Here is a 14,292-nt window from a genome sequence, read left to right on the forward strand (position 1 = left end):
TAATCTTTCAATGAAGTTTATTCCGATTCCAGATTCAGGCAGAACACACATAGGAGTATATTTCTGTAATAACACATTTTGGTCTGTGAGCAGAATAAAAATAACAGACGCCATTAAAACATGACATTCATATTTTTTTTCCAGTGTTTTTCTTCTTGATATTTTTTTTCCATTTTCTAATATCAGTCTATGTTTAAGTCATCTAGCTCTTCTTCTAGCTCATCCAGATCATCTTCAAAAAGGTTTTCATCTAAAGGAACGGCATCAACAGTCTCTTCCTTGGTAGTGGAATCAGCTTCTGCACCGCCTTCAGCAGCATCACCTGCTATTTATAAGTAAACAAAAGATACCATAAATATCATTACTTGAATCATATCACAGGCAACATTTTTGTCTGGAGGTTATTTTTTCATAAATGGCCTCCCTTAGAGTTACCATAAAATTGTACTCATCAGATTTTGTTTTAGGTGAGTACTTTCTAGTGTGTTTATGATGATGTTTGGTATGTGCCACCATCTAGTTTTAAAATTATCAAGGGAGTTACAATTTTTGGAATGAGTATTTCGGTTATTGTAGAAGCTACTGTATGATCGTGAGGACCCAGGTTTGAATCTTATTGGCGGCACAGTGGTGGCAGACTAAAAAGATCGTGTTCTGCAGTTTTCCAACTTTCAGGCATGAATGCAAGCTTGTCTCCCATTGGAAAAAGTCACTTCGCAGAGAGCAGGTCCTTCAACATGATACTTATATAACATGAAAATTCAAGTACTTAACATCTTCACTTCAAAATAGGAAAGGCAGATAGCAGTACCAGTAGGAACACGAAACAAGCAGAACTTTGACAACATAAATATTTTAGGTCATACACACATTCCAACAAGTACAGATTTGTTAGAAATTCCGCTGAGGAATGTGTACGAGGTGCATGCAAGGTTAAGTAATAGTATTTATTGCAGAAATGTTGCCAGTTGTAACAAGACTTTTCAATAGGAAGTCTCAGCTTAAATTATTAGTTCATCAAGATTGAGAAACAATAAAAAAAAATTAGGCTGGCCAATCCTGTATTTCGAATTGATATACAGACAACCCTCTACTTCCGTGAAAAATAGGTGATAATTGATGTCTATCGTCCTTGGGGAATAACTAATTTCAATACAGGTATCCCTCACTTTATATGATCGCACTTCACAGGTTTTTCCCTAGAACAGTGGTTCCCAAATACTCTTAGTCGTGGACCCCCCTGGAAATCTTGTGGTATGCCGTGGACCCCCACTTTTAGTCATGGATCCCAGGAAATCTCCCATTTATAGCAGCAGAAACTACAATGAGAATGTTCAACTAAGCAAGGTTAATTCTAATGATTTTAATCTTACCAGGGGTCTGTCCAGACTTCTTTTTATAGATCCTTGCTTTTATGAAAAAAAATTCCCTTATTTTTGTAAAAAGGTTCTAGTTTTGTGAATAAGTAATTTGGCAAGAAGGAAAATAATCTAGTTAATTTATCACAAAAGAAATGGAATGAAAAATTTATGATTCCGTTCATTTGCATTTTGTAGAGGTTCCGTTTTCAGATCTAGAATTTTGTGAAGGATAAAAAAATGGACCTAAATTTTGGCTGGAGAGACCCCTGCTTACTAATGAGCACACTACACAGTAAAAGTTACAAAATCTGTTGGATTTGAATATGTCAGCAAGATAAGCATGATGAAACACACAAATCCTGCTTTTCGGATCTCACTACTAAATATTCTTTGGAAATGGAGAACCATATGCATGAAAAAAATCATAAGCAAAGTAGCTGATTTCCTTTTTAATTTACAGGCAATACTATCAGAATTGAAATAAAAGTATTCTCATGAGACTAGACTGTGACATTTGCAAAAGATATTCAAAATTCTCTGGCTTTCTAAAAAAACTGCTACAGAGAGATAAAGAATTGTTTGTCACCCAATTCTTGAATGCTTCATTAAAAAAATCTTATTTTATCTCTTAGGAACTTCAGGAAAGCGAAGATCTCTCTCCACAATATTCACAAAGAACCAGTGACGTCATCAAATAATCTAAGACTGTCGAGCGTATATACCATTTATCAAATAATATTGATTCTATCCTCATTCATACACCATAAATTTGCAAGAACTATTTACAAGTTTAAATAATTTCTTTGCAAAACATATGATCTTCTGCTGAAGGGAGTAGTTTCATTCCCCCCCCCCCCCCCCCATCATGTGAAACGAGGGACACTTGTATTGCATTTCAACAAAAAATAGTACAAAAATTTTTCAGAAAGTTTTTCTTGTGTAAAATAAAAAAATTATTAGCAGCGAATTAAAGGTATTCTAACTCACATTTTTCTCATAAAAGTACAGTAAAACACACTGACGGGACAAAAAAAATTTGTCCATAAAAGAGGGGTGACTGTTAATCAGGGGTTTCAAATGAATACCTTCATTATACAAGGGAAAATGACTATTTGGCCATAAAAGAGGCGTGACTGCATCTGAGGAGTGTTCATTAAGAGGGGTTTTTACTGTATAAAGATAGAATTTATTTTTATTGAATTGTGATTGCTAATGAATCAAACAAAGAATTCATTTAGCAAACACCTTACAAACACACTAAGCTTCAATTCCAGAAAACTGGCCAATAGAGTTTGGAATCTGTTTCTATTTACTGTAGTATCTGTAAAAGAATTAGAGAATCCACTGAGCACAGCCAGCGCAATAGAAATTAATTCACACAACTCCTCAATCACACAAATACATATTATCCCACAATCGACTGACAGTTTTCAAAATGGGATCGCAAGAAAACGGTGACAGATATTAAAGTTATCTTTGCAGAATATAAATGTGTGAAGTCAGGAATTTCAGCTACGTCATGTTGCAAGGGGTTGCATAGTTATTAAAATAAAAAAATTAACTCTATATATGGACACTCATTAAAATATATATATTAAAATATGAAAAATTTAAACTTTAACTTTTATACAGACACTTTTTGCGTCCTGTCTCTTCTGAGGCCAACAAAAGATATTACACGTTCCTAAATGCAATATTTGCCAAGATATTAGAATTCGAAATTTAGAAGTTGGGAAAGAAAGGCATAAATAAGGGAAAGAAACACCTGTTGATTTTTGCTTTTTGTTTCCCCAACTTCCCATCAATTTTTGAAAGTAAATATCTCAGAGAATATCGCATTTACAAACGTGGAAATTTTTTTGTTGGCATCAGGAGAGAATGCAACAACTTTCTAATTGGGTTTTTGGGCACAGTTCTCTGCTGTCCATATAAAAAGTTACATTTTTTAAGTTTTAATAACTATACAACCCCTTGCAACATGAATGACATAGCTGAAATTCTTGACTTTGAACATTTATATTCTGCAAGATTGCCTTTAATATCTGTCACCATTTTCTTGTTATCTCGTTTTAAAAACTGAGTCGATTGTGAGACCTATGTGTGTATGGTAAATGTATGGTTGCAGCTCTCTGCTGATAATTGTTCGCTTATAAGAAAATAGCTGTATACTTTGGCAAATGAGAATTATGGAGATTTTTGCTGGATCCTCAAATTCCATACAAAAATAAATACAAAAGGGATTTTTCATTTAAAAAACTAAAATTGTAGAAATTTTTCCCTTTAGGAAAACATGTAGTCATGCTTGCCATCACCAATCAGCATGAAGTCACCAACGAAAGGTTAAATTACCTTTCATTACTACTCTCAAATCAAATCCCACCAACAAAAAAGAAATCACCATTGGGTGTGAAACGGCACATACAGACTCAACGGGACATATAGTCAGAGTTGGCAGGTCTGACAAAGGACAGTTTTTGACGATTTAAACTGTAACACCGAAAACCCTCCATCACAAACCTCAAACAGTGAATTTCATTATATAAATTCCTATTGAAAACAAATACGCTGATTGCATGTTTAAAATGACAATATCATAACAGTAATAAATCTATATATATAATGGATTCCTGTCTGTGTGTGTTCTCTATATAAATCTATAATTTTAGACTGATCATAAAATTTTGCATATATACCAAACAAGACATGATTTGAACGAGGGGCTATTTTAAAAATTTGTCAGAGCTGCCTGAAATGTACAAAAAACTGTCGGGCAACAATGGTTCCTGGGCATCAACAATCACTTTTGGAATGAGATTACTTCGGTTATCATGGTTCCAAAAAAACGTGTTTCCAACATGCATATTCCTTTAAAAAAGTTTGTCACTCTTTCAATCCTCCCAGCAATTGAAGAAAACCTGAGCAGTGCTTGGGTATTACAGCCAGTACTTAATATAATCATTAAAAAAATTTCTACTCTCTTCAGAATAAGTTTAACCAATATTATTATAATTATAATCTACAGTGCTATTTTTCAAACAGATATGTATATAGAATGTTTTTATTTCCACTTTCAATTCCCTTTATTGTTTTAATTTCTTACATAAATACAAGATGAGGGGAAAAAAATCAGCCAAGGGGTCTAGAGACCTATACTGGTTGATAAATTGCAAGTTTATAATGAATAATAATGAACAGTTACTTATTAGTGAACAAATGTTTGTTGTCAGTGCTGATTGTATAAAAAAAATCTGATGAAACTACTTGGCTCATATCATTTTTTAGTACAATGTCTAATACTATTATTTAGTAGATGGGAATTCATAAATGCAATAGTTTTTGCAATTAATGCTGCATCTCAACTTCAAAACGAAATGCTTTAGCTAGCGAATCTTGCCATATTACCTTCAATCAAGAGAGTTTCTTCAAACATTGGATTTGTACTACGATATATCGTGAGTGTGAATAAATGAGTAAAATTACTTATGTATTGATCTTATGACATGCTGAGCAGTACTTTAATTTTGCTAAGAAATACAATTTTGTGGCAACAAAAAATTTACAAATTGTAAAATTAATATATCTAATAATTATACATAATAAATCAATATTTCAAACAGTAGTCGGCATAAAAAATGTTAATGGTGGTTCAACATATCTACTTGACAAAAAAAGTATTTTAACATATTGATTATGGATTTTTGATGGTTTAAACCTGTTTTTGACACTTGTCATATCAAAAACCCAACTGTGCATATGGTCAAAGCAAATACAAGTCATCTCACCAATTTTCGATGTCAAAAGGCAGAACTGGCAAATTCTGTTTGGCAAATTTTATCCTTTTCCTCCCGAAAATTAATTTTTTTGTAATTTTACACAATGTCGACAATTCACATTTCACTTGTGACGTCATTTTCATTTTTTCTCTAAAAGTAGAGATTTTTTACAATCATGGTTGAAATTTGGGAGATATAAGAATTCATTGGGAGGTGGAGTAGAAAATACAGGAGACTTGGCAGCTACAGAAAGAAAACCCTATTCTAGGGATACTTTTACACTTGAACAGCTTTTCTGTTCAGAACAAATTAATTTCTTATCTATATGTAAGATTTTTACAAACTTTTACTGCACCATGTATGCATTTGCAGGTAAGATATGACACGACTTCACCTGTACAACAGATTTTTTTTCTAATTACCACAACTAATATACCCACTATCTTTGTACTTAAAAAACAATAAACATTTTATTATGAACTTACTTTCATTGCTATTGTTATTATTATTCATATTCTGCCAGTGCCTCAATGATGCAACAGTGCCTTCCCCAGCTACAGCTACTGGATTTGATAATGATTCTAGAGACACTTCGTTGCATTGAAATGACTCCTAAAAAAATAATTCACATGAAAAGGAGCATCAGGATACACTAACACTTCAAAATCAAATCCATGAAAAGCCAGTTAAATAGGACTTTTTTTTTAATCATCATAAATATAAATAAATATTGGAAATCCAGTAAAAGAAATTCAAATATACAAATTGCTAGTTTGCAAAAGTAAATACATTAAAAATTTCAAATCATTAAGCAATGTCAAATCTGTACAAGTGTACCTCATCTTCATCTTCAGAATCTTGCTGCTGCTTCAATTCGAACGCAGCCTCACCTTCTTCTGTCTGATCATCCGCAGCCATCTCTGGATTGAATGTAAACATATCTCTTCCACTCAACTAAGAAATATCAAAATCTCAAATAATTATTTGTATCAAATTCCAATATTACTAAACTCTGTTCAAGATCTTTATCGTATTCCTTTATGATGAAAAGATTTCTGAACATTCTGAAAATCTATTTGTATAACAGAACTAATCCATCATCATCATCAATTACACAGTTTATTTGTGAAGCACTGATTTCACTACAGATGTCTCTCACAAGATTCACAGAATAATTCAAAGAATCAACTAATCAGAGATGAATCAAGTTTTCTTAGTATGCCATATTAACAGATTGTAGAGAGAGGTTTATGCATGACCTCTGGGGAAAAGAATTTAATTACAGGGCTAGGAAACTGAAATCATATGAAAAGAAAAGTTTATTACAAACTGAATGAAAGCAATAAATCCAAATGAAACTAAGATTTTTGTGTAAGAACATTCCAAAATCAGACAGATGTTGCCTCAATTGATTTTACAATAATATCACAAAATAAAAAACTTTAAACTAACTTTATTAATAAAAAACTAATAATGAGACTTTTTTTTTTTCATCCTCAAAAAAGTATCTCACATGAAGATGAAATAATGTGAGAAATTTTTGGTTGGTAGTTTAACATCTCTAAAGGGAATGTTATTTATCACAGATGATTGATAAGCCACTTGAAAGGCTTTCATAGTGAAATTTATTTAAATATCCCAAAATGTAAAAGAAATAAGGAAATATATTGAATATAGCATTGAGAATATTAAAAGACAAGAAAACACAAATGAAAAAGAGATTTATAAAGGTTTGCGAGAATAATATCAAGCTAGTTTGCAAACTGAACTGACCTCTGCTATTGGCCTTAGTATATCACAATAATAATCAAATTTAAACAAAATTAACATTAAGAAAAATATGCTTAGGCTGGGATTACACTATAAAAGTTAATTTACAAAACTTGAAAAAATTCAACCAATAAGCGAATCCGTTACCTTCAAGCAAATGTAACCACTATGTTCATTAATTGTTTCAAGTTTTATAAAAGATCTTTTATAGTGAAATCCTGGCCTTACGAACTTTTTAGAAGTTTGTAATACTTGAAAATGACTCCAATGGTGAAAGATTCTAGTAAAATATTGAATATAGATATACACAGTACCCCAACATGACGACCAGCTTTATATTCAGCACGTTTCCTATCCTCTTCTTTTCTGTTCTTTTCTTGTTTTTCTTTCATCTGGAAAAAAATTAAAGTTTTGTTACACTATTTTTTTCACATTTTACAATAGAAATTTCATAATATTCAGCTGAAGTACATAAAAATTTAAGATTGAGACACAAACTTGAAACTATTTTCTTAGTACTATGGTACATACAAATGGTACAATCAAATAGTACATCAAGCAGTATTATCAAAATTTATTCATAAGTAATGCACTCTAAATTGTACCTTTTTCTTCTTCCAGGCTAAAAATGACTCGTAAGTGATCTTTGTCAAATTAGAACCTAGTTGAGCTCTCTGGCATGAAAAGAAAAAACATTTGAGCATTTACAAAATTGAACAAAATATTTAAGCGTAAATAACATTTTTATGGGCACTTCAATAAAAATCACACAAAATGCACACTTTTTCACCATTCTATATCGTCATCTGAAAACATTTCACAGACAAAAAAACAACTTTGTTGATCTAAGGGAGAAAAATAGAATGGGAAATATTAGTTAGTCACTGTAAAATATACAGTAGAACTTCTCTAATCCAGAAAATTCGGCCGGGAATTTTTTTTTTTCGACCAGGGACCCCTGACCTTTTTTCTTTATCCAAATTCCAATTTGGCTTTTCCTATCAAATCTGCCATTTTCTATTCTTTTTCTGCCACATTTTCCTGATGTATTGTTGGTATCCACTGTGGTTTACGAACTGGAAATGTGGAAACCTATGGTGGCACATTCGTATCTCAATGAATATGATAAGTTAGAAATGTCAGCTTTGGTTCAAAAGAACTTTTTCCATTCATTTTCAAACATGCCAAAAACATCAAGTGATGTGCCAAATATAAGATGCTAATGACAATGTATAACGCTTCATGTATGTATGAGAAAGTTGATCTTTTGAAAAAGCTAGGATGAGAAAAACCAGTATGAATGTTGTATGAAGAATATGGAATCAGAAAATCTACTTCTTACGGCTCTCTTGATACAAAAATACTTTTTTTTTTTTGGTTTTCTTTGGTCCATGCAATGCCTATGCAAAATACGTTAAAAGAATAAGCAGAGATTTTTTTTTACTACTGCTGTAATATAATTTAGAAATTACGGTTTCAAACTAAATTATCTGTTCTAATATATGTTCACACATATATGCTTTTTTAGTTTTCTTTTGAAGGAAAATATGACTCGAAATGCTCAAAGAAGCACATCATTGCTTTCAATATGAAAACTTCAGAAATAAACACAGCTGGACTCACAATTCAGAAAATTCCATAATCTGGACTTAACTGGGTCCTGAGGAGTCTGGATTAGAGAGGTTCTGTTTAAGAATTTTGGCTACATGATCTTGCATTTTTGAAAAAACTATAAAAAGATGGTAAGAAACTATTCTAAGAAAAACCACATTATCATCGTTTAATGCCTCAAAGAAATTCATTCAGAAGAGATAGGAAATGAAATTTGCTGTTTCACCTCGCGTTCTACCAAGTCTTCAATAGATATTTCTTCCTTTTTTTCTTCTTTCTTTTTATCTTTCTTCAGTACAAAACCAGGAGGCAAAGCGTGTCTGTAGTGACATTTATTAGCACCATTTGGACATTCCCAGAACCAACCATACTTGCTATTTTCAAGGGCATCCAGAAAGTATTTGCAAATCTGAGAGAAATGAAGCATGGTAATCAAAATGTAAATAAATTAATAGCAAGAAAATACAATGAATACATATAACAATTTAGAGATAGTGTTAATTTTCTTAGCCCCTAATGCATCTGGAAAGAGATTTTTCTGGTTGCTATGCCAATAGAAATCTTAGAAAGAAAAGTTAGCAGCCTCCTGTGGGAATCTATGCAAGAAGTGCTTCTGCATACTGGGCAAGTGTGCTACCTATACAATAGAGACACAACCTTCCTTTCTTTATAACACAATTCCTTTCATATAACAATTTTTTTGGCATCAATAATAATAAGTCTTGCCTTATGGCATGCATATGAACAGGATAATCTGAAAAATAAATGGAATGAAATGATGTGCAAGACTGCTACAGATCGTACTGCCAGACATTTTCAGTTCAGGTAAATCTTCTGAAAGGCATCATTTTGTGTGAAGTAGTTGAACCATAACACACATTTTTGTGTGCACTCTTTTGTGCAGTATCCTGCACAATTGTTTAGATTATTGACCACAAAGAGTGTGCTAAATTCATAATTTTTTCTACTTTAGATAGACTGCTTCTACTTAACAGTACATGCACCTTACATTTTTATTACTCTGCGGAATTTTTAACAAATTGGTACATGCCAGAAGGTATGTTCTGAGTTGTCTGTGTGGCCCCAAACAGAGGTGTGCTTGTTTCGTGCTCTTCCCAGTGCTGCCATGTCATTTTTATTTTGAAGGGAAGATGTAGATGCTTGAATTTTCATGTTATGTAAGTATCATGTTGAAGGTCTGGCTAGTCTCAGTGGAAAGACTTTTTCATGAATGGGAGACTGGCTCATAATCAAGAATCAATTCACAAAACTGTAAGAAGAAAAAGACTGCACAGAATATCCTCCAGAATTTTCCTTCTTCAGATCCCCTGAGAGCATTACATGGCTGATAGTCCCTTTCCTCAAGTATATTGACACAAGTATCTTCCAATTTATCAACTCAAACAACCTCAAATCGCACATCTCCTCCCGAGATACTTTCAAAGCTTGGTAAAAAAACTGAGAATTAAGTTGCACACCTATTTGAAATTTTCAGTCACCAAAACTGAAAAGGGAATACTAAAAAAATTAAGAAAGAAAATGAGAAAATAAAAGCAGAGTTGGTAACAGAAATTTCTTACTATATCAGTTTTTGGCATTTTCCTGTCTGCTTCACCATGCTTCTTTTCTACAACCTCTTTCAACTTTTCTTCATCCCAATTTTCTATGGTATCTAGTAAGAATATATACAATTTTTTTTTTTTTTTACTATCATATAAAAAGAAAGCATACACACATAATTTCTGATTTAATAAAACTTAAAATAAATACTATAAATGTTTTGCTCAACTGAAACAGTTCGTTCAAGGACAGCATATGCTTCTAATACACTATTTAAAAAAACAGAATGCAGACTTAATTTTTGAATAGCTTTAGTAAGAAAAAATACCTCAAACCTCTTCAAACCTGTCATGCATGCCGGCTTGAATGAGGACAAATAAATTTTAATGACAAAATTTTATATTATAAAAAAAATTGTCCTTATTCTTATAGTAATTAATCAGACATAACCGAACATTGCATTAGCATGTAAGTCTCATTTGAGGATACAAAATTGGTTACAGAAACTATTTTACACATCAGTTGTTTTAAAACTATTAGTGTACAGAAGGGGGAGGTTTTTACAACTCAGCCATATTGAAAAAAAATTACTGTATAGTTAATTATATTTCTTAAACTAATAAGGTAATTTTTTTTCTTTTTTTTGCAGAATAGAAATTTGAAAATTTATTTCTAGAAAAGCAATAATACTTACCATCATCATCTCTGACATCTACATACATATTTCGCTTTTCACTTTTTCTTTCAATTGTCAGGTCATGAGAGAATTTACACCTGTCTCCTTTTGTGCATTGACCTTGCTTGAAAAATGCACACAATACAGACTTTGGATCTGCGCCTGTGGAAAAAAAAAATCAAAATGTGTTCTTTTAATTTCTATACATTCAGCATGTATATGTTTTTACTATAACACAAATGATTTTAAATGCACAGAAATAATAAGATACAATTCAAGCTAAAAATTTCATTGCTTTTGAAAATCATCAGAGATAAATTTTTACCTTTTTCAACCTTTTGAACAGTCACGGGCCTAAACAAATTGTTCAACTCTTCCAATTCTTTCTTCTTTTCCTCTTTTTTCTTTTCACCAGCTTTCAGCTGCACTTCTTGAAGCTGAATTAGAATAAATAAAATACATATAGAATGGAATACATATGCGCAGAAATTTTAAGGAAATAAAAGTTGATGCACAGTAATAATTGCACGAACATCAATAATTCCACATAATTATGTAATTTTTATTAGAAACTTTAGCACAAATAAAAATAGATTTATGATTCAACCTTTAAAACACCTCAAACTCAGAGTATATAATTGTTTGCTCCTGACAGAATATTCATAAGACACTTGTTTCATTATTCAATCTTTAAAATACAGATGTAGTCCTATACTTATCAGTAATTCATTCACTCATGAATATACAGTATTTAACAATTTGAATACATGTTCAAGATTGCATAGATGCTTCACAAGAAAAACTGTACTGGGTGTGTTGTGGGAGAAAATGGCTCAGCCATCAGCACCAAGTCAGAAAAAAAAAACCACTTTTTTCTCCCCAATAGAAAAAATGAGGCTTCTCTTTACATGACCTCATGGGTCACCTCTCTCAGCTCTACATAACTTTACTATCAACTACTGCTACTAACTTTATTAACCTCAAACGCTCTAGTACACAAAGATTTGAAAGGAACCAGATTTCAGTGACTATATTCATGATAATTAAATTACTGTACCTTTCTTGCACTCTGGTTGCCAAATTTCACTTGGTGTTGAACTTGTTGAATGTATTTCTGATTCTTGGCACCCTTCTTGTTCTTCAAACCAAACGTTTTGTCCTTCAGTACCAAAAATAAAATAAATTATCCACTTGAATTTTAAAATATAATTTTTGAGATAAAAATTTGTTTCTAATTATTCAATATATTGAGGCTGAACCCATTTTGAATAAGAAAAGTCTTATTCAAAATGGGAATGGAAATTTTTTTGAATGCGAGAAGATATATCCATAGAGAATATGAAAGTATATATATACATATCCATATAAAAAGTTAAAATAAAAGGGTTTAAAAGTTAATAAAAGACTGAGTGCTGTAAAAATTTGCATTTTCTTACTTACAAAATTTGAAAAAATTATTTTTTATTATTTCTTAGGTCACTGACCTAATTGAGAAAACCTCTGAAAATTGAATATCTTCAAGTTGTTATTAATTATTCTAACAACTGCTTCTTACTTTTAAAATTAGATACTCTGAAATTCTCAAAAATACAGGTTATTTGACAAGCCCACAATTATTGGAGGTTTTACAGTAACATCCAATGAGCTACAGAGTTTAAATGATGAGGACAAAAATGTGAATTTTTTTGTGCATAGGCATTCAAACCTGCGTGTTTGTGTCAGTTAATGGTCTAACCCGAAAAAAAGTTGTTGGGGGAGACTATTCCAATGGACTTATAGTCAGACCTCAGCACAACATCAACTACTTATAACGCCACCCTACTTAAAATGTTAGTTTTAAAAAAAAGGTCCTGTTTGTTTTCACCATGTTGTTACATGTGGTGGAAAACCAGAGGCATGATAACAAAGAAAACATTAAGAGGAGAAAGAGATTGTGCCAGATATGCCCTGGTGATGTTACAAATAGTTGGTATTATAAGGTCTGATGATATAAGTACTACGTGTGTAGAAATATAGGCTATTTATTTTGTACTTTTTAATCCCCCCCCCCTATATTTTATCTACTAAAAACACTGATGTACACATTACATAGATCTTGGTTTGACAAATCCCAGGTGCAGGTCGACTAAAAAATTGGGATTTGCGCCTTAGTTTTCTATCAATTAACATGGAAAGGGGTTACTGTCCTAGAAATATTGAAAGCAAATTACTACTACTTTTGGAACTGTTTTTCTTTGGAAAAAAAATGTTTGGGGAAAAAAATTCCTAAAAATGTTTTCTGCCACCTAAATTTTTTTGTGATTTGTCAAGCCCTGATATAGAAGGCAGCAGGACTTGACAAATGGAAAAAAATCTAGGCACCTATCAATTAATTTATGAATCAATCTTTTTTTTTTCCTTGAACTAGTAATCACCCACAGAAAATTTTAAGTGGCAATACCAATTTATATCAGTAACGATGATAAATCTCATGTGCCAGGTCGCAAAATTTCCTCTAAATATCAACTTAATAATTAGCCTATAGAGAATGATGACAAATTTGTATAAATTTATTCCTTCTAATCTTATCATTCAGATCAGCCCCCCCCCCCCAGGCTGAGGTCTTCACACGGCTCCTCTAAAGCAGTAAATTTATATAAAGTACAATTGGCTGGACACTAATCAAAGATGAATTTTGGAACGAGAATCCACGTTTAATTGTGGGAATCGAACCACCGACCTCTCAGGCCAGGCGAGTGCTCTAATTTTAAGCTGTCTGTCCTCTGTTCTGCTTAGTCGTAGAGTACTTGTTCGGATTGCGAGAGGTTGGTTGTTCGACTCCTCACAGAGGAATATAAATTTTCTTTCCAAAATTCATCATAGCTTGGTGTCCAATCAATTGCACTTTGTATAATTAGCGGAGAGGTTCGCTTTGTAGTAAATTTATAGCATATCAAAAACAAACAATAAAGTCCATCCTACAGCCCCCTCTGTAGTTCAGATATTTTTCTATTTATCTATAAACTCATGTTATCTAACAAGTATGCGATTTACCTCGTGCAAGTGATATAAAATTCAATAAATATATATTATGCTATGATAATTTATACATTTATCGAATTGAACATACACAAAGCACACTTAATTCAACATGGACATGTGAAAAATGGACATGAAAAAAAGTGTGTTAATTATTATATTAATTTAATGTGCGTGTGTTATTCGCACATACTTCAACGATTTTCTCTTTCTTTTTTTGGTCAGCTTTCTTGCTTGGTTCCGGCGCTTTCTTTTTCGGCGGCATAATAATAATGATAAATGAATTCTAATTCCGATTCGCTTCTATCGCTCCTCAAAACCAATCTCAATGTTCGCCGCAGCTGCTCAAAGAAAGATTATAATAAGAAAATGTTAATCATCAAAGCAAAATGTGTAAGCAATGTTCCGCACACATCAACAACAAAATTCACACTGTTGCCAGTCATAGAAAGATATTCATACGAAAAATTGTGGGACCCCCATTCTTGATGATGTAACAAGTTTCAAGATGGCGTATGCAATG

General features: G+C 32.1%; 1 protein-coding gene across 1 annotated transcript; it reads right to left on the minus strand.

Moving 5' to 3' along the window:
• LOC149076934 (zinc finger CCCH domain-containing protein 15) lies at positions 1-14,203 on the minus strand. Its single transcript, XM_089244656.1, has 11 exons — positions 13,963-14,203; positions 11,809-11,910; positions 11,077-11,188; positions 10,770-10,913; positions 10,096-10,187; positions 8,742-8,924; positions 7,510-7,578; positions 7,219-7,296; positions 5,972-6,088; positions 5,620-5,746; positions 1-325 (listed from the first exon to the last, which is right to left on the minus strand). The coding sequence occupies exons 1-11, from the start codon at positions 14,032-14,034 to the stop codon at positions 183-185; spliced, it is 1,239 nt and encodes a 412-aa protein (XP_089100782.1). The 5' UTR covers positions 14,035-14,203; the 3' UTR covers positions 1-182.
• Between the last annotated feature and the right edge of the window lie 89 nt (positions 14,204-14,292).

The sequence above is a fragment of the Pholcus phalangioides genome, unplaced genomic scaffold, assembly GCF_987345545.1.
Source record: "Pholcus phalangioides strain wild (caught in Gottingen) unplaced genomic scaffold, Ppha-v1.0 ptg000015l_1, whole genome shotgun sequence".
Taxonomy (NCBI): Eukaryota; Metazoa; Arthropoda; class Arachnida; order Araneae; family Pholcidae; genus Pholcus; species Pholcus phalangioides.